At 36.1% G+C, this 20,249-nt stretch overlaps 3 protein-coding genes across 5 annotated transcripts; 2 read left to right on the top strand and 1 right to left on the bottom strand.

The window, feature by feature from the left end:
* Window positions 1-600: 600 nt before the first annotated feature.
* On the top strand, window positions 601-3,084 carry LOC113206070 (ruvB-like helicase 1). Its single transcript, XM_026421968.2, has 8 exons — window positions 601-854; window positions 1,186-1,314; window positions 1,406-1,580; window positions 1,670-1,872; window positions 1,963-2,131; window positions 2,214-2,412; window positions 2,490-2,684; window positions 2,773-3,084. The coding sequence occupies exons 1-8, from the start codon at window positions 714-716 to the stop codon at window positions 2,930-2,932; spliced, it is 1,371 nt and encodes a 456-aa protein (XP_026277753.1). The 5' UTR covers window positions 601-713; the 3' UTR covers window positions 2,933-3,084.
* Window positions 3,085-3,915: 831 nt separating this feature from the next.
* Window positions 3,916-12,815, top strand: LOC113206096 (DAZ-associated protein 2). Of its 2 annotated transcripts, XM_026422028.2 has the most exons (6): window positions 3,916-4,072; window positions 9,040-9,111; window positions 9,202-9,338; window positions 9,440-9,640; window positions 9,732-9,910; window positions 11,298-12,815. In XM_026422028.2, coding segments are annotated over exons 1-6 (606 nt in total). In that variant the 5' UTR covers window positions 3,916-4,056; the 3' UTR covers window positions 11,299-12,815. The 2 variants fall into 2 exon arrangements, with proteins under 2 accessions (XP_026277813.1, XP_026277806.1); XM_026422021.2 differs by having other exon boundaries at window positions 9,732-12,815.
* Window positions 12,816-13,759: 944 nt separating this feature from the next.
* Window positions 13,760-20,172, bottom strand: LOC113206078 (epsin-2). 2 transcript variants are annotated; one of them, XM_026421979.2, is made up of 13 exons: window positions 20,012-20,172; window positions 19,218-19,270; window positions 19,049-19,138; window positions 18,767-18,976; window positions 18,456-18,677; window positions 18,323-18,352; window positions 18,137-18,185; window positions 17,887-18,058; window positions 17,629-17,812; window positions 17,408-17,537; window positions 17,095-17,325; window positions 16,846-17,004; window positions 13,760-16,771 (listed from the first exon to the last, which is right to left on the bottom strand). In XM_026421979.2, the coding sequence occupies exons 3-13, from the start codon at window positions 19,136-19,138 to the stop codon at window positions 16,554-16,556; spliced, it is 1,695 nt and encodes a 564-aa protein (XP_026277764.1). In that variant the 5' UTR covers window positions 19,218-19,270; window positions 20,012-20,172; the 3' UTR covers window positions 13,760-16,553. The 2 variants fall into 2 exon arrangements, with proteins under 2 accessions (XP_026277764.1, XP_026277792.1); XM_026422007.2 differs by lacking the exon at window positions 20,012-20,172 and adding an exon at window positions 19,757-19,922.
* Window positions 20,173-20,249: the final 77 nt, after the last annotated feature.

The raw sequence follows: 20,249 nt of genomic DNA, 5'->3' as shown, positions 1-20,249 counted from the left end.
CCAATGTATCAGTCATGAGTACCGTGTTTTGAGTGGGGAGTGCAGGCTTTAAAGCTCTCGTAATAACGAAATACCAGGTGGCTGATTAACCCATCGCACTTCTGTAGTTATTGGCTTCGCTCACATTCCTTTACTTTACTAAACAAGAAGACAAAGAGAACTTGGAGTGGACCTGGCTGGATCGGGTTCGGATGGTCGCGTTGAAATGTAGGCAACACATGAAAAAAAAATCGGTAGACTGATTGCATTCACTAAAACAATAAGGATAAATCGGAAACGTCGATCCTAGTTAGACTGTACCGCACGCAGGAGTGCGGGCGGGCTTGCCTATCGCCCCTGTCCACGGCGCCTTACGGGCCGGGCGAGTCGGAAACCCTCCCGCACTCCTGCGTGCGGTACAGTCTAACCACAGAAGTGCGCGGTGTTAATCAGCCACCTGGTACAACTTTTACCCCGGATGACCCTGGGATGTGCACTGGGAACGACGCCAAGACTTGCGTACTTGCGTGAACAAAATTTGGTACACGTCGAATGGAGGAGTTCTCCCGGGAGTCGCGGATGTGGTTCTCGAGTCTCCTGTCTGCCCTTCCACTCCACGTTTGTTGTTGTTATGGAAACAAAAACTTGCTCTGCTGGCTGCTAGAGCGTCACTCGTCACACAGGCTCGCATTTTAAGTTTTCGTTCGTGAGTTGATTGATAGTCTTCGTTTAAGATGAAAATCGAAGAGGTGAAGAGTACGGCGAAAACCCAGAGGATTTCTGCACACAGTCACATTAAAGGACTTGGGCTGGACGAAAATGGTCTCGCGCTCGATATGGCGGCCGGCTTGGTCGGGCAGAAAGATGCACGTGAGGTAATGAACATACTGATTTTTTACACTATGTATTGAAATTTCTTTGTAAATTTAGATCGATTGCGTACATTTACTCGATAAATACATTGATTGGTTCTTAAACCCGTTTAATATGCCCGTATAATTTACCACTCATTTTCTGTCAGGCCTTACTAACCTCTTTTACCCCACACTGGTTGAAATCATGCCCATTCCTACTCTATATGATTCTATAGTTGTGATGCACGCTTAGCTATTGAATCAATTATTCAATTAATTAGAAGTGAATTTTACTCGAAATTTGTTACAAGCAAAAGTTGTCAACCTTGCTCTTATGTTTGTTTTTGAACAGGCTGCTGGTATCGTCGTGGACATGATCAGATCCAAGAAGATGGCTGGCCGTGCTGTCCTTTTAGCTGGACCTCCAGGCACAGGGAAAACAGCTGTTGCCTTGGCTATTGCGCAGGAACTGGGCAGCAAGGTACTTATTTTTATTTGAAATGTTGCTGTTACCGTCACATAATTGTATCAACAAGGAATACAATGTAAATTTATTTTTTTCCTTTTTTAAGGTTCCGTTTTGTCCGATGGTTGGATCTGAGGTCTACAGCTCAGAAATTAAAAAAACAGAAGTATTAATGGAAAATTTTCGAAGAGCAATTGGCCTTAGAATCAAGGAAACAAAAGAGGTTTATGAGGGAGAAGTTACAGAACTAACACCAGTTGAAACTGAAAATCCTTTGGGAGGTACATAATTTTATTGCTACTAAATTATTATATACTAGTAGTGTTTCTTAGTTTCAGTGTAATATTTTACCCTATTTATCTCCTCACAGGATATGGCAAAACTGTTTCTCATGTCATCATTGGACTGAAGACTGCCAAGGGTACAAAGCAATTGAAACTTGACCCATCTGTTTATGAATCCTTACAAAAAGAAAAGGTGGAGGGAGGTGATGTTATTTACATCGAAGCCAATAGTGGAGCTGTGAAACGTCAAGGAAGAAGTGACAGCTATGCTACTGAATTTGATCTTGAGGTGAAATTTTTATCTTTCTTTTCATGTCTTAAAATATTTTTAAAAATAGTTTCAGCGCCATCAATAGTATACTAATGTCTTTTCTCTCAGGCTGAAGAATATGTTCCTCTTCCTAAAGGTGATGTACACAAAAAGAAAGAAGTTATCCAAGATGTTACACTTCATGATTTGGATGTAGCAAATGCAAGACCTCAAGGTGGACAAGATATTTTATCAATGATGGGGCAGTTAATGAAGCCAAAAAAGACAGAAATTACTGGTAATTTTTTTCTACATATGAAATTTATTTTTTGAAAGTTTTGTAGGTGTAGTCTTTGATAGTTTCAATTATGCTTCCACAGACAAATTAAGGAAAGAAATTAACAAAGTTGTTAACAAGTATATTGATCAAGGAATTGCTGAACTAGTTCCCGGAGTTCTTTTTATTGATGAAGTACACATGCTGGACATTGAATGTTTCACATATCTTCACAGAGCGCTTGAGAGTGCCATTGCCCCAATTGTAATATTTGCCACCAATAGAGGACGATGTGTTATTAGGTGAGTCTGAATTCATTACTGTCGTGTGGAGCTGCTTTGTAAGCCTTGAATGTCTACCTTTTTCTTTTCTCTTTTAGGGGTACAGAAGACATTTTATCTCCTCATGGTGTTCCGCTTGACTTGTTAGACCGTTTACTTATTATTCGTACTTTGCCATATGCTCGAAATGAGTTGGAACTTATTCTAAAGCTGAGAGCACAAACAGAAGGATTAGTGGTTGAAGAAGATGCTTCGTCTTTATTAAGTGAAATTGGAAGCAATTCAACCTTACGGTAAGTAAAAGAATATTTTAATCCAGGAATTTATAAGGCTATTTATTTCTGTGGTTGATTTGTGTCTAAAATTTCTTTTATCCCATAGGTATGCAGTACAGCTTCTCACTCCAGCATCACTCACTGCTAGGGTAAATGGTCGTTCCACTATTTCCAAAGAAGATGTTCAAGAAGTTGGAAGTTTGTTTTTAGATGCAAAGTCTTCTGCTAAAATTCTCTCACAAAACAAGGATAAATTTATGAGCTAAAAAGTTGATCTGCCCTTCTATAGGTAATACCTATGGTACAAAAGCTTACTTCTTTTTTAGTTTTTCCATGAAAGATAATTCCCAGTAACATTTCCACTAGACGCTTGTGTCAAAATTGTAGCTTTAAGCAAATAAAACCATTTTTAGTTATATTATAAGAGAATTTTATTCCCTGCGAGAATTACAGAAAACACTATACCCTAAACTTGATACAAGGAGCATCTTGTAAAAATATCTCAAGCAATACAAATCACAGTTTTTGTTTAGCTGTTAATCCTTTGCTATATAAATACAACAAACCATCTCCTAGTCAGTTCCTTGTGCACGGAGCCTTGTGTGAGAACCAGCGACCAGCTTTCATTTAGATGATGCAATCGGCTCGTTCGACTGTAGAATATTTTTTATCCTCGAAAATGAGAAAACAATAGCTCTGCCTTGAGATTTCGTGTCTTTCTTTCATTTTCCTTCCATCTACCTCTTTGACAAGCTACGACTTCTTTGAGCACGCGGAGCGCGCAGAGTGCGGGCGGGCGGGAAATATTCTGGATAGAGCGGGGGAAGGGACGGAAATTTAAGCAACATCATTTCGTATCAGCCGATGCATACTCAATTAAAAATGAACTGAAATCTTCCACCTTCCGCCAACTTAGGCTTACAGATGTGATTAGATGTAGTAGTTTTTCCATTAAAGAAAGAGAGAAGATAAATAACGGCATTGAGAGTTATTTGATATGAGAAGGAAAGTTGGTCAAGCTGATCGTGCATTGACTGCAGACGGCCAAGACGACGTCCACAAATACTAATTCTACTTTTGTATTTTGGTTGGTTTTGTCATAAATATTTTGTATCGTAAATGTTTAAAAGATTTTACTTACTTCGATTTGAAACGTAAACGAGGCAATATTGGCTGTGTATACCTTATGTGCGCTTTACGTTTACGTGACTGTACAGAAAATTTTGGTGAATCGTGGTGCAGTGAGAGTGAATCTCTTGTACGTTGGCGTCGCAGTTCTATCTTTTCGAGATTCAAGTGATTTATTTTCGTTTGACAATACGGATTCGTTTGGTGTCAGACGAAGTCTTGCTCATTGCTTAACCCAGTTGAACTTGCATTACCTTTAGCAATGGCAGAAAAGAAGGGTAAGCATCTAATTTATTAGTAGTATATAAAGTTTAAGGATTTACTGTTTTGTCAGATCTTCATTGTTAATGATACGGGGGCATCCGCCCTGCTGTTCCCTCTTGGCGCTGGACCACTCAAGACTTTGCTCTAATAACAAAAGCAGAATATGAGCCGTATCTTGAAATATGTTATCTCTTAGTTTATTTTATGCAGAGCTCAAACACCGTGTTGGCTCTTACTTCTGCTAGGATTTTTTGTGTACAAGGGAACAAATCAATAATTCTTCCCTACATCCACCCTTCGCGAACAAAATGGCCACCCAAATTGAAGTACACAAATTTATATTTAGGCGAATATTTTGGTTTTCTGTGGTTCGTGGCTATTTGTTGCCTGAGTCCAGTGTGCGCGCCCTACAATTAATTTACGATCTTACACTTTGTTAAGTTTTTCATGGCCTAGCTTCATAAGTATTGATGTTCTGTGGCCTTGCCCCCAGTATAAGTAGTTTCTATTTACTACAAAAATTTGTTTTATTTTCTAAAGCTTGCGTACATGATACAAACACAGGGGAGTTAATATGTTTTGTTCAGAAATTTTATATGTTGCCATTGTTAAATAGATTGCTTACTAAAGCTTTTTCAGAGATCTCTTTGTCATGTCATGGTAATCTATGTGCGATGAATGATAATGTGTTGTGGATAGTGTTTGTTATTTTCTAAAAGATGTGAAAGGCTCACAATTTAAAAAGTAAACTTTAATTTATGCGTTTGTTTTGAACAGTTCACAATTATGGTGGAATATTCAGGATAGCAGATAGCGTAAATTAATTTGAAATCGATACTTAATTTCCTAGCGTGTTTAACACCATCATTTTTTGCGGCCTTAACTATATCAGTTATTCATCTAAGATACTTCCTTTAACTATAAGGGTTTCTTCGTTACATTCAGTGTGAAAGTAAACGTACTACAATTTAAGTGATCATAGACAGCAAAGTACCCCCAGATCCTCAAAATATCTTAAAAGTTAAATCAATTTCCCCAAAATGTTTATTTGAAAATTTGATCTTAGAACTTTGAGTGCTTACATATTGTATTAAATGTAACTTGACTTAGTCCTCATTCATAAAAGTTAGGGATGGGTCTGGTGGTACTTAAGTTTTAGTATTCAGACTGTACATCCTTCTCGTATGTGTTGCATTTTTTATTCCAGAGGACTCCAGCACTGATCCATTAACACTAGGCAAAGAGCAGTGCTTCCATTCTTTGGAAAAATGTGCTGACCCACGATCGACGACACCGAGATAATTATCGGTTTTATGATTCGTGCACGTTTTACTGATATCTTTTTTGGAGGGTAAATCAATGCTAATTATTCATTCCAGCTTCCTTCTTGATGGATGTTTTCTGGCGAGGGGATCGGCCTGTTACTAGCGAAAACCATAAAACCAGTGACAGCGTATTTAAACCATAAATACCTCTTCTAAGTGTTTCTTTTACCAAACTGGCTGGTTGCTTGTCTTATAATCTCCTTCACTAGTTATTTTTTTACCATTAGCGTAGCAATTGGAGTGCAACATGTTTTTTTTCTTAAGAAAGTCATTATTTCTTGTCAACAATGATGTGAGATTTTTGCATGAATGGATGGTAGAATGAGGATGCCTAGCAGAGAAGTGCTAAGGGACTGTGCACCGAGGTGTGAGATTTGCTACGGTTTGGTGTATATGTGCCCTCTTTACCAGTATGGTCATGGTCCTAGCGCACTTCTTCAATTTTAACAAAATTTTAATTTCTTCATGCTGTCAATGTTGATATTGTGAGTTTTCAAAGTCAAGTAAAGTCACAATTTGGAATAAGTAAATCAGACGAATCCCCTGGTCTTGTGCTGTTTGGAGTTTCATATCAGCACAGTGCATGCCGTACTGTAATAAGGTCATTTTCAAGGGAGCTTTAACATCAATTATATCAGTTTTTTCTATTCATCATAATTTAGTGCCTTTGCACTGCTGTTTATCCTTTTGGTTGTGATATTAATTTCTAACTCATTATAAATAAATGATTGATGCATAAGCTCTCACTTGTCCTCTTGCTACCATCTAGCAGATTTCTGCTGTAGTTTTTGTTGGGTTTTACCAACCAACATTGTCACGATGGTGTTTATTTGGCACTATAATCCATTGTTATTTTCTGGAATGTGGAATACAGTTTGAGGTACCAGGATTAAGTTAAAAATCATTTAATTGGATAGTGAATCTATTATATTCTTGCTCCCATCTAAATTTAGTGTGTTTTCATACACATTTTTTTTAAGCTAATTACTTTTTATTTCATGTAAAGTGTGTTATTTATAACTATTCTGAGTTCACTTGAACAGTATTTCACAGTCCTTGCTATCCCGCTCTTGGAAAAGTGGGAGCATTTGTGTGGGGCTAATGATGCAATCATGTGTCTTGCTTAGTCAATGTTCACAAAGCGCCTTTCTGTATGCAAAGTGATAACTTTTTATTTGTTTCCTGTTCTTTTTCACACATACAGCTGTGCTATTGAGATATTGAAAAACTCTTTATTTCATGGATTCAACCAATGAAAAAGAGAGAGAGAAAAGCCAAGCTAAAGTGCAAACCATACCTGTAAACTATCAAATTTGGTGTAACTATTACAAGTTTGATCTCTAGTTGGTCACACCCAGGAACTACCTGTTTGTTGTGTGAAATAACATTTTATATTCTCCTTGGCTCTATGTGTGAAATGAAACTTTAGATGTAATCTTACAATATCCCATCCCATTTTATCATTTGTTTTACATTTTTCAAGTAAATTTTTATTTCAAAAACACAAAGGAAGCAAATTATTACTTAGAGCATGTCTTTTTTTTTAAATTTTCATTATTGTTTGGGACTGTACAGATTTAAATGCTTGTAGACTTCTTATTTACTAACCCTTAACCTGAACAGGCACTAGAAAATATAGTAATTCACAAGACAGTAACAATCAATGACAAAGTTAAAGAGTTGATATTTTCAATTTGATAAATATGTGTGCCTGTTTAGGATTATTAGTGCATGTCTATAACTTAGCATAATATTAAACCACTGCTCAAATACAGCTCATATATATTTTTAATTCTGAAACATTCTTATATTAGTTTTGAGCCTCTATGATGTGGCCAAAAATCAATTTTGATGACAGCAAAGTGACACATTACACAAATTGAGCATTGGTTCATTAGCATGTTTTGTGTATAATGCATGAATAGTGTAGGTTTTGGTGTGAGTAAATAAACTAACTTCTTTTATCATTTATAATTAGCAAGTGCACATGGTAGCAGTAAAATATTTTGGTGGGCCTAAAGGCTGATTTTCCATTTATTACATTCTAAAACTTGTGGTGTTCCACAATCCTATGAATTAACTAAGGAAACTCTTACATTATGAAAGATTTTAAATAAAAGGCGGGTTCTGTAGTGCCCCTTTTTGTCTAGCTCTAAAGATAATGTCATCTGCAATTCAAGATTTCCTTTTATATTTTGACAATTAAAACTAAAATTGATTGAACTTCAGCCTTTCCCAACTGTTGATGTAGAGAACCAGTAGTGTACACAAATACAATGTGAGCATACTTTGTATTGAAGTTTGTGTGCAAAATGAAATCTTAACTAACTCACTTGTAGAGTGCATGAGCATTTTAGACTTGGCATGTTTTGGAACTCTCAAACAAGAGACATTAAACTTTAGCTCATTGACTCAATATCCAAGTTTTTCATCAAATTTCTTTCAGTCAAACTAAGGAGTTTTTTTATATTATTTACATTGTTACATTCTACTACTTTGAAGTGAATGAATCTGTCTGAAATTTTCCCCTTGTCTCTGTCTTGAGGTTTTCATTCTATATTGCATTCTTTGATGTAGTGGGCTTGGCAGCTTGGTTTTTTTCTGCGACAGAAAGATATTTAACAATATTTTTGTGATTCTTGATCACCCGTTACCTTTCTTTTTGTGGTATTTGAACTACTTCCTTGGAACACAAGGGGGGGTGCCCTTTCTCATGAGAACTACTTTTTTTTTTAAATATTCAAAATTTGTCTCAAATTACCTTTTGATGAAGCTGCCAACCTATTCCTACTTCATGCACAATGTTTGGCTGTTTGTGTTGCATTTGTTTTATTTGTTTTTGTTTTTTTTTTCTCCACAAAGTGTTCACCTACTGAATTGTAGTGCTTTAGTGTTGGTGGTAGATGCATGCTGCAGCTAGCTGTACATGTTCTATTATTTTTATTATTTTTATTTTTGGTTTTTATTTCAAAGCCTTATTGTATATGGTATCAGATGCATTCATCAGATTTTTCTCTGGAAACTATGAATCATCTTTTACTCTGGCAAAGGTTTGGTACCATAAAATGTTTGAATAGCTCAGCAGTTTGTGTGCTCTTGTTCAACATGAAACTTTTGGTCCTATTCACTTGACCATTCAATTCCATTTGTTGCCTTGATAAATTAGTGCTGATTAATGTCATTCTTTCATATCAATAGTGATTTCTTTGTAAATCAGTCCTCAATAGTTCACTTTTCATTGTTTTTTCATTTGCTTTAATATGAAGTTGTTGACAGCATGTCATAAACATTAATTGTAACTTTGTACAATCTGTCAATTCTATTGAGTACCTTGAAACCTGCTTTTGCCACACAATAGCGCTTTGACCAAAATTTCTTTATTTTGATTTCTCAAGTTCATTAAGACCAAATAATACAGATCCATCTTATTTTTTCCATATTTTTTGTCTAATTTGTATCAGATCTCAAGAAATTTATTTCTGCATACATCAATATTTTGTAAGGTCTAACCTTCCTAAAGTAAGAGAAATCAGTTGCCAGAGTGATCTCTCACAAGTAAAGATTCAGCCTCATTAGTGGACCAGTTGCCTCTTTGGTTGAGGCAACACACCTCTTGTATAGTCAGCATCTCATTCTTTCTTTGATTTCTCTTGCAGCTCCTTACCCCGGTGCTCCTCCTCAGCCACCCCAAGGCTTTGTGCAAGGCCCTTCCCATGCAGCATATGGTGGTGAGTCACCCTTGCTTTGAAATCATACTTGGAGTCATATTTTGGTAATTTCTGCAATAATGAAATGGTGTTTCTGTGTTTTTCTTGTAGTGCCCACTTCTAGTCCATATGGAGTCTTCCCGACACAGGCTCAACTCTATGCCGCGGCGGCTGCGGCACAAGCCCAGGCTCAGGGTCCACCACCTACATATGATCAAACGTTAAATCACCATATGGTTGGACAACAGGTGTGTTTTCGAAAGTTTTTGAACTTTGTTGTGAAAATTACTTCTTTTATCTGTGTTACTTGAAAGAATGAATGAATAAACAATATTATTTTGTGCTACAGATGTACCCTCCTGGAGCTGCAGCTGCTGCAGCTGCTGCTGCTGCACAGATGTATGCAGCTCAAGGATATCCTGGTTACCTTGGCTACCCGAACCCTTACAATCCTATGCAGGCTGCCTACTACCCATCTCTAGCTGCCTATGCTTATCCAGGCATGCCGCCAGCGGCCGCTCAACAGTTCAGACCAACCATCATGGTTCCTGTAAGTATCTTTAGTTACTGTTTGTCATGTACCTGTCTGTTGCTGCATTTGTTTTCTATCTCTCACTAATCACGTATCTGTGCTATTTCAGGGGGCATATGATCCAGGTGCACGTTTTGATGGAATTGCGCAACAGGTCATCCCACAGTCACCCCCGGGAGTAGCTCCTAATGCAGCTCAACTGGCAGCAATGGCTGGCCATGGAGTTGCACTTTCTCAGAAGAAAGGCTCGTACTTGGCTGGCGGCAGTGAGGGTGGATACACATTCTGGTAAACTTTTAATTTTATGGAATTTTATATTGAAACTCAGACATCTTTCAATCAGGGTTGCCCCTCATAATTATTAGACTCTTTGTTTGTAAATGTGGATTGCTGCAAGCGTTCCCAAATATCTAGAATGTTTGAAAAAGACTTGACTATATTTCAATCTATTTGTCACATCTCTCATTTCTATCTTGGAGATGTTTTTGTTTCACACTAAATGTTCCTTAATTGTCTCCATTGAGAGTTTGGTATAGAAAATTCTGTTTATGGTGGCTTTGGTTATTTCAACACTAACTGGCCATCATATTACAATTTTTTTTATACTTTTTTTTTCTTTTTTTTTTTTGAATTGCCATGGAACTGAGTGTGCATTTGGATGTATTCACTTGCTATCAGCAGTTCAAGGGAAGCATTGTTCTTCTGTGACATATTAAGTGCAAAAATCGCTCTTATGCTCCTAGATATGTGATAATGTTTAGTCAAGTTAGATCCTCTCATTTAGTTTGAGGAAATCAGGAATGACAATGATTGGTTCATGAAGTTCTGTGTTACTGTATTTTGTGGCTAATATGTCATGAACAGGAGAGCACTATTGTGCACTGACCTTATTCTTTTAGAATGGGTTATTTGATTAAAAGTGTGGATATGACCAGATTGAAGACAGTCACTCTGTGGTTTCACTGGTTTTTCTTGTTGTTAGCTTGTGTAGCCTTTTGTTACATTGATACCTTTTTTCTTTTTGTGGGAAGTTAAACCAGAGATGACAACAAAGACCCACATCCTGTAGACAAACATGTGGTATTAATTTACATATCGTTTGTGTACGTATCAGTCCAAGTTTCCACAAATTACATCACTTTGTTAGTGTTAACTCCTAGGTTCTGTTAATTCTCTTTAATTTCTACCATTCAATTGGCAACCCTAGATTGTAAGAGTGATAATTTAATCTTATCTATTTGCCTTATCGTGATAATTTAAATTTTATTGTAAGCTCCCAAATTTCAAAGTTAAATAACAAAGTGGAAACATTTAAGAGAGTGAACAGGTTCTAGCCTCCAGTTGTTGTGGTTTTTCTGAAAGGATTGATCTAAGACAGATAACTTAACTGATTATGGAGTAGTGCAATACTTTCGTAATTTGCAGTTTCTAAGTACATAGTACATACTGATGCTATTTCAGCTTCATTTGTTTTTCTTTGCTTGATTCCTCGGTAAAGGATCTGATTGCATCTCCTCTTTGGTTTTCTTCTCCTTCTGTCCATGCCAAGAATTCGATTCTCTACCAATTGTGTCAATTTATCTCATATCTATTTTAATTTTCAATAGCATTCCAATTTTGTTCTCATCCCCATTGTGTTAATTTAAATCTCAAATTTTGTCTATTATTCTTTCAGATTGGAAGGTTTTCACATAGAGATTCTAGGACGTCTACACAATCCTTTTTATTGGAAAATTGGAATGTTTTACATCACAAATTGTATGTGCAGAAGGTGTTCTGAGTAATACCATCAAAAGTGTTCCTTGACCATGGTGAGTCTTTGTCATGGACAGTATGCTGAAGCCCCCTTCCTTATAGTTATATTTGTTGTGTTATAAAGGATTGTTATGGTGTAAATCACATTTTCAAACATCAAAATCTATCTATTTGTTGTGTTGTCTCCTGCTTGTTCGCCTGTTGGCATTTTTTTAAAAATAGACCATTCCTTGTTATTTGAGTATCAATATTTCGATACTGGAACTCTGTAGTTCATCACTACGGTGGTTATTGTGATATTCCTGATACCATCAGAGGTGGGCAATGTTGAAGAGATCAACAGTGTCATATCCAAGGCAAAGTTTTTGGTTTCTACAAGCTCTCTTTCTATTTTAATTCCTATTCTTGACTTTTTTCTCTGTAACTTTAACCAAGTGTCAATCAACTTCTTTTTTAATGGGCGGGGGGGAAGGAGGGGGGTGTTGTAGAAGTGTTGGGGAAGGGGCAGAGAGCTACTGCTAGATTTTCTTCATTGACTTTGATATGATATTTTGTAGACCAACTTGAAGCATCATCTTTATGCTCTAGTAGACAGTGTTGAGAAAATTTAACCATTTAAAATTTGTTACTTCTGAAGTGGAACATCTCTTCCTTTCGTTATCTGTGATCTTTATGGTTGGTTCTTCGTAGTAATATTTGAATCTAATTTTGCCTACCTCTGAATATGTTCAAAAACATATTGGTACCAGTATCGTTGAATTTTTTTAAAAAGTAGCATTGCCATCTTAATTTTTTTTTTTTTAAATAATACTCAGACGTTTATACTTAATGAGATTCCATAGTGCTACAAGCTCTTTTAAAGTGTAAGCTTACGATCAAGATTTGAACTGTGTTGCCCAGAATCAAAAGAGATGAAAGTGGTTGACACCAAGTCCGTACTGTTTCTAATGGGCTAGAGATAAGTGTGAATGTGCATATGACTAAGTATGATTCCTGTATGTGCGAGAATGCTTGTGTGTGTGGACTGTGATCTGTTTTATGAGAATGTGGGATTTGAATGTGAGTATGTGTTGTATGCAAATTAATGTAAAACATGCAAGATTTCTTGCATAACTTGAAGCTATTGCATGACTTAAACCTCTGATTTGCGGAGTATTTTTTTTTTTTTTTTTTTTTGTTCCTTTCATAGAACTGTTTAAAGTGCATGAATATTCAACTTCTGTAATTCCTTTGTGCAGGATTCTGTCAAATATCGCGCTCCTTTTTTTTGTATTAACATTTTTATGTTCTTTGAAATATTTATAATTGTTTTGGTTACCTGTTCACTCACATTTTTTGTATGTTCATTTTTTTTTCTCATCTTGTTGTATTTGTTTGGAAAGAGTCACAGAATCAGTGAATTACTGAATTGAATAAAATGTTGCTGAAAGAACTGTAATTGTGATTTTGCTCCACTTTGATAGCCTTTTTTACTATTTGGAGTATAAGGCTTTCTATTGATCATGTTACTTCAACAAACATGAGCTGTACTTAAGTCAACTTTAAAAAAAAATCAAAAAATAAATAAAATCAGTGATTTTGCATGGTGTAATAAGGTAGTTATTTACTCAAAGTTTGTGTCCTGAAAGACTTGTCTGCTTGTCTGTTGAACATCAACTTGTGATCTGATTAAGATTTTATGGCACATGATGTCTGTTTTTAGGTACGAATCAGCATCAATGCTTTTCCTCTGAATGCATCATTATTTTCAGTGATATAGCAATTCAGGTAGAAGAGCATGCTACTAAAGAAAAGTTTTCGCTCACATGCATTGATGTCTTGATCTGAAACAGGGAATGCTATTGGAAGGTTTGCTCAGACTGATATCAAAGCCCAGACTGACTTTCTAAATTATTATTTACTCTTGACCAGTAGAACTGATATCTGTAGTTGTAGATCTTTTTAGTTTCAACTCTTTAAAAGAAAATTTCTTGTTGGGATTTGGAGAAAGTGTTAGGTGAACTTTCAGGAGTCAAGTTCCACTGTGATTGATTGTTGCACAGTGTTTCTAACATAATGTGTCTGTAATGACATTTCATTTCCGTTATATTTTTCATTCTTGTCCAACTCCCTGTTTCGAAATGGTCATCCAGTGAGTTCCTATCTACAAAGTGAGTCTATGAAATTAATGTGATAGTTTATATTAATTTGCTTCATAGGTTTCAACTTGTCTTAAGTGCCAGTTAATAATAGTTTATTTCTGTTTAATGAGCGTGTGTACAAATTGTACCTATATTATGTACTGAACCACCTTTCCCTTGAGTGACTGACAGAGCAGCTGTGTACTTTCTGTATTGCTGGAAAACTCACGACAGAAATAAATCTTATTACTGATTAGCAAGATAACGTTTTTACCTAGACTTTAATGAATTTCAGTTCAATCATCAAAACAAAACAGGAAACTGCTTGATAACAAAAGCGATGGAAGTTTAATCAGAAGTCTTTTATACTATTACACCCTTTAATAACTAATTCAATTTAAAAGTATGCTGTACAAGACAGTAAAATAAATGCTCTGCTGAGTCTCACTACGTCAGTATCTACAATGATTAAAAACATTTTGGACACTAGAAAATTGATAGGTTTGATTAAAGTTAACTACACAACACTTGATTTGCTAGCGCAGGCCGAAAATTAATTCACCAACAAGTGCTGAATTACTATCCTCCGGCTTGATCCATTTAAAAAAATGATAATTAGTCTCCAATAATATACAAAAATATTGTTTTCACCAACTAATAAATTTAATATTCAATATATATTTATTATGATACATTCTTATGTACATACTCTCATACAGAAAACTACTGATTCAAGAAAATTGAAAACCAATCAAATTTGAGGATAAAATGGCTAAGACCAAACCACCATCCTATTCCCAAAAGTGAACAGCACCTTTGATGAAGTATAAATATGATAGATTTTTACTTTGATCCTTGAAAGTAATTCACAGAGTTATGCTTAGGAATTTTGGAGGGAAGCATATTTTCCTAACATGCTCTACTATCACTGGGTGAAGCCAGACAGTTTAGAAACATATGAGCATGTTAAGTGTCAGTCTTAGCCCCATAGTGTTACATAAAGAGATAGACAAACCAGAATAGACGGACATACATTCTTAGTAGGTAATAGTCATAACAACAATGTGTCAATAAAAGATGACGTACAAGGAAAGAAGCCGCCTCAGGATATTTTGTTTTATCTTATATTTGAATATGCAAGCTACGCATAAGACAATCACCTATGAAAAATACATGGACTTGAATCAATGTTTTGAATGTTTTGACAAAAAAAATCCTCAGCAGCCGAGACAAAATGAGAAAGTAACCAGTCAGGCCAAAAAAACGGACACAATCACAGGAAAGGGAATAAAGCCAGTCAATTACATAAAATATTTTCTCTTTCAAAAGTTGTCAATCAATAACTTACATTTGATCAGTTAAAAGAATGTGCACCAATTTAAAATGGTTAGAACGGTACAATCAAGTATTGTGCCCTGAATCTTCTTTTACGTAATGTAGTTGCTCAAAGCAGCGACAGTTACAGGAAACTTTAGCGACACTATCATAGTCACAATTTAGTTACAAAAGAAACAAAGAAGTCCTTTACCTTTAAATAAAATATGGTATTGATTTAAGGCATGAAGAGTGACATACATATAATAAATGTAATGTAATTACATGTTACAGAACAGTAATAATGAAAGGCTGATGCAGAAGCATGCAATGCAATACTGAACAGAGACCAACAGATTCATTGAGATCCCTATCCTAACTGTATGTAGCGGGTAAAAGCCAAAGTTAACCACTTCTAATGGCTAACAAAATGAGGAGTATAATGTGTTAATGATAAACATGCATACTTCCCAAACAAGAGGTACTAAAAGAAACGAAAACTCTGGATGAAAGCAAATAATTCGGGCATCTCTCTTGAGCAAGTGCAGCCACCTTTTAGAGGGGAAACACAATCCATACACCCTTCAAAACTAAGTAGAGAATTAATTTCATGGTCAAACTCTAGAAGAAACAGTTTTGCACAAAGTCTTTAGATGGACAAATTTTTACAGCGCTTCTCAACATTCAAAAAGAGACTGCTGAGATATATCACTATGTTTAGAGCAAAATATAAATCATATCTGAAGTCATGAAGTAACAAATAAATATGAACTTTCACCACCCTACCATAATACACCAATATTTCCCTAAAATACATGTATTAGTAAATGCAAGGCATCTTCTAACAGACAAGATGCACAATTGACACAAGACATAAATTTCTCGCACAGAAAGTTCTCTCACTTAGTATTTGGACTAAGCTTAATGACAGGGAGAAGCTAATACCATTAGTAAACAATTGCACTGGTTAATTAGACCTTGAGGCTCGTAGTCAAAACATTACCACATATATTACATTTTTTTTGTCTGGTAGGATCACAGTACAATTAATCAATAATAAAGTAGAACCTCAATTCCATTATTTTAAAAAGAAAGTTGTTTAAAAACCAACAGCCTTAAGCCGAGCCTTGAGTATGAGTAAAAAGACAAAAACAAAATTTACATCACCTATTATGATGATGAAAAACGGAATGCAAAAATACATAAGAAATAGCTTACCAAGCACTGGTCTCAAGAGGAAAAAGGCACTTTTCCAACACGTATCAGGATGTGACAAGGTAAGTGTACAAGACAAAAGAAAAAATATTACAAGGATTGCATTCCATGTCAGTTTTATAGGTTTACATCATAGTAATTACTTTAGACTATCTATATCATAGAGCATGGTCTTTTTTTGATTAAAAAAAAACAAACAAAACAATCATAAAACTCAATAACAAAGATTCAAAGCATATGAGGGCATCTGTTATCACGAACTGGATTATTTTCATTAGAGCTAGAAGTACGACAGAACCAAGCAGTGATGATTGAGAGTTGATTTTAAAAATATTTCATTTGTAAAAACTGCTCTTAATTTCTTTGAGAAGACATCTTTGAAAACAATAATTTAAGTTCATCAATGGTTGAAACAAAATTGATTATAAAAATGGAATGTTCTTAGCCACCTAATCTTGTTCACAAAAACAAAAATTAAGACAGTTTTGGGGTTACATTTTCACTCAAACTCAGGCATAGAAGGCTGTTTAAGAAAGGAAAGGATTAGGTTGAAGTGGTTGTGGAAGATTAAATCCTGTTGAAGGTTGAGGAGTGCCAGTTGACCCAAATGGTTGCTGGCGAATTTGATTGATTGTTGGACGTACAGCTTGAGCAACAGCTTGCTGTTGGAAAAGATTATTTGTTGTTCCCGCGGTAGCTGGAGCAGCTGGACCCGAAGAAAAAGGGTTCACAGTTCCAAAGGCTCCTTTGAAAGAAATAGAAACTATAAGAGCAGAGCAGGATTAAAACACGAAGTACAGACAAGTTCACAAACACTACCTTGTGAGGCTGGTGCCACAGTTGGTTTTGGGCTAACTGTGACCAAGTTGTCTAGGTTGACGAGAGAAGAGTTTTCTCCAAGGAAGCTGTGTGGACTTTTCTTAGCACTTTGCTTAGAATCATTTAATGCATCGCCGAGAGCTGATAAATCTAGGGAATCTGATGCGACCATTCAAAATAACCATTAAAAACTAAATACATTTAGCTTCTATAATCATAATCTAATTTAATATGACACTAGTGACATACCTGAGCTATTATTATTTGTGGTATTTATATTGCTTGCTTGATTTCCACCAGGCCTTTCTCTATTGGTAATAATGTCAAATTCATCAAGATCACTGGCTGGACTATGCAAGTTGTTTGATGTTGAAATAAGATCAGAGGAGGCAGAGGAAGGAGACCATGGATCAGCTGCAGAACCCTTGGGTGGGGAAGTTGTAGGTGCAACTGATGACACAACTTTCCATGGGTCAACAGCTGTAGCAGATTAAAAAGAATGAGCATTCAAATAAAATTATCTTCAGCTTACGACATAGCAGAAATTGGAATTGGAATGTACCTGGTTTAGAAGGTGTAGTTTCTAGAGGTGCCCAGGGATCATGGGAAACTGGTGGGGCCAGAGCTACGGCACCAAGAACGGTTGATGTAGAAGCAGATGAGGACGGTTTAGGGACACCCCAGGGATCCATCTACAGATATATTATAGGTGACAAAGTGGACACAGTTACGGACAGTACAAATAGAAGACTGAATTTAAACAGGAAAAAAAAGAGATCATACCTGTGGACGAGGGGGTACAGGTTGGGCAGGCATACCCCATGGGTCCACCGCAGATGCAGTTGCTCCAGCCACAGTACCAGCAGATGATGGGCCTGCTACTGTGCTAAGGTTTACATCAAGAAGGTCAAGTAAATGGCTCTGTTTCTCTGTCTGACGAGGGGCAGGACCAGCCCCTGGTATGTTCCTATAACAATAAAAAAATGCCTCATGCAACACATTTAAGTAATGTGTCTCACATTAAACAAATATTCAACTAACTTGAATTCATCTTCACTTTGTGATAGAGCAAGTTGCAGCCTAACATCATCACTACGTCTGCGCTGTTCTTCTTGGTCTGCTTCTTCGCGTGACATTGCCAAAGCAAGTTGAAGCTGCAACTCTTCCTCACCCACAGTTTGCGGACGAGCACATTCAAGTTCAGAGCCCACTCCTAGAAAAGTGAAGTAGTCAAAATTAGAGACTTTGCCGTAAATAAGGTGTTACAATACCATATAAATAATTATTTCACCTCTTGCTGCTGCTTCCATTTCACTTGGAGGAGGACCCCATGAACCACCCTGAAACAACCCACATTGGCCATTTTAAATTTCATGTAATAAACAAGGAAAAAGACACTGATGGAAAATTCGTAAAAGTTACTGTATCATAATTATCATAATTGGGTTCAATTTATTCATTTTGTATTTTTACTCACATAAAGAAAAGGAGGACTAGTAGGTGTATCCTGTTAAGAAGTAGAAATGGAATTTTAGTTTCCTGAATTTAAGAGGATAATTGACAACTAGGCTATGTAGTGTTATTTTTAAATAAAAAGGAACAGAACTCACCCCCCCATCACTGCCAAAAGCAGATGCATTTTGAGCAGATCTTTCCTTTGCTTTCAAGGCTCGAGCGCGCTCATTACGCAAGCGTTCATCATCCTTAAGAAGCGCAATTAAACTTTTTGCCTTCTCACGGACATTCTTGCCCAAGTCTTTAACATCTTCAGTGTATTGGAAATCTTGCAGAGTTTGAATAAAAAATATGTTTTCTTTGCACTGCTGTGCCACCTAAGAAAGAAAAGAAAGAGAATGAGTCAACTAAACACAGTCTCAATTAATTTTTTTCTGTATTTCGTTGTTTGTAAAGAGAAACAAACCTTCTCCGAGCCAGTTTTTATGCAATACTCCAAAACTAATAGAGACTTGTACACATGTCGCCAGTAGCGTCCATCACTATTCAGACGTTTCCACAACATCTGCATGATTTCAGTGAATGCAACAACATTGTATGTAAGGTCAGCAATTTCAGCCATCTGTCTACTGCTTGGGCCCCATGGGTCATTACTGGTGGCTTCACGAACTAGAACCTGAATCAACAGATTTGATGTAAGCAAAAATTTCAATACAGTTGAAAATTGGTACAAATGCTTGATCTTTACCTGAGCGGAAGAGTAGTTGTGGGCTATGTTAATTATATGTCTTCTTAATCCAGCCATATTTACTTGCATATCCTCACGTTGTCTACGCATCTGAGGAGAAACAATATAAATTATGACAAAAAGAACTTTCAAAGACAAAAATAGGAGAAGCTTTGTTGCACATACTTACCCTAAATTAATTGTCAGTCTTAAACAAATACAGAGAGACCTATGGTGTGTGACCTGTAGGGAGTAAAAATATAGCATAAAAATATACAAAGATAAAAAATGTGATACAGATGAAGGGGTGCAAGGGATCTAACATGATGTCTTGTGTATTTGAAGCAATGGCATTTAACCATAGCAACTGTCAGTATGTTTCTGAATAATACAAAGCTCTATCTACAATAAGAGGGAAAGAGAGGAAACACCTAAATGAGACAGATTACTAGTAAGATTATAGTCTCCCCTGTTAGCTTTTTCTGCTCAAACTATGGGCAAGAAAAAGACATTTAACACCAAATTGACATCAGGGTCATGAAACAAGAGACAACAATATTATTACTAAACTTGTAACCAAAAAATTATGCAATGAGTTTCTAAACATTACAGACACGTTTCTAAAATGATCTGAATCACACTTTAGCTAAGGGAAAAGTTTTGTTTATTTACAAAGCAAACCAGAAGATACAAGAATGAAGGTTATGACAACTATGTCACACTACTAACGTCTTGTCCTCAAAATAACGGTGAATGAAATGGATTGCTGACTCCATCGATTGCAGCGGAAGAAGAAGAGTTATGAGGTGAATAGAACAAGAACATAAGCTTTATATTGTGCGCTTGTCAGAGAGGAAGACCGATAAGTCAACATTACTTGCACAACAAATAAAAGTAGAAGTAGACCTCTACCAAGAATACGGAATGTACAAGAACAACAACAAGTTTTCATTAAAATGACTTCGGAAAGATATTTAATCTCACCTCAAAAAAAGGAAATTGAAAGCGCTTCTAGCGCCTATCCTAAATTTCACAGAGGAAACAGGACTTCAGCATACAGAAATGAACCAAACCCACGTAAGTATGCAAGATGAATGAAAACCTTTTTCACGAATGATCCTCCTTTTCTTCTTCCTTCTTTCTTCACAAGGGGTTTTACTTGTCAGCAACAAACAACAATTACACTCTAAAATAATGAATGAATAAATAAAAAAATGATGTG

This window comes from Frankliniella occidentalis, unplaced genomic scaffold (assembly GCF_000697945.3).
Source record: "Frankliniella occidentalis isolate FOCC.00 unplaced genomic scaffold, Focc_3.1 Scaffold16, whole genome shotgun sequence".
Lineage (NCBI taxonomy): Eukaryota > Metazoa > Arthropoda > Insecta > Thysanoptera > Thripidae > Frankliniella > Frankliniella occidentalis.
This window is presented reverse-complemented; position numbering and strand designations above follow the sequence as displayed.

Bases quoted from the DNA above. Each gene is read 5' to 3' on its own strand.
- LOC113206070 (XM_026421968.2), top strand. From the start codon at position 714: ATGAAAATCGAAGAGGTGAAGAGTACGGCGAAAACCCAGAGGATTTCT. The intron at 1,873-1,962 runs GTGAAATTTTTA...CTTTTCTCTCAG, and splicing joins CTACTGAATTTGATCTTGAG to GCTGAAGAATATGTTCCTCT. The intron at 2,132-2,213 runs GTAATTTTTTTC...ATGCTTCCACAG, and splicing joins AAAAAAGACAGAAATTACTG to ACAAATTAAGGAAAGAAATT.
- LOC113206096 (XM_026422021.2), top strand. The intron at 9,112-9,201 runs GTGAGTCACCCT...TTTTTCTTGTAG, and splicing joins TTCCCATGCAGCATATGGTG to TGCCCACTTCTAGTCCATAT. The intron at 9,339-9,439 runs GTGTGTTTTCGA...TTTGTGCTACAG, and splicing joins ACCATATGGTTGGACAACAG to ATGTACCCTCCTGGAGCTGC.
- LOC113206078 (XM_026421979.2), bottom strand. From the start codon at position 19,138: ATGCGTAGACAACGTGAGGATATGCAAGTAAATATGGCTGGATTAAGA. The intron at 18,186-18,322 runs GTGAGTAAAAAT...GGGTTGTTTCAG, and splicing joins CTAGTCCTCCTTTTCTTTAT to GGTGGTTCATGGGGTCCTCC. The intron at 17,538-17,628 runs GTATGATCTCTT...ATATATCTGTAG, and splicing joins CTGTACCCCCTCGTCCACAG to ATGGATCCCTGGGGTGTCCC.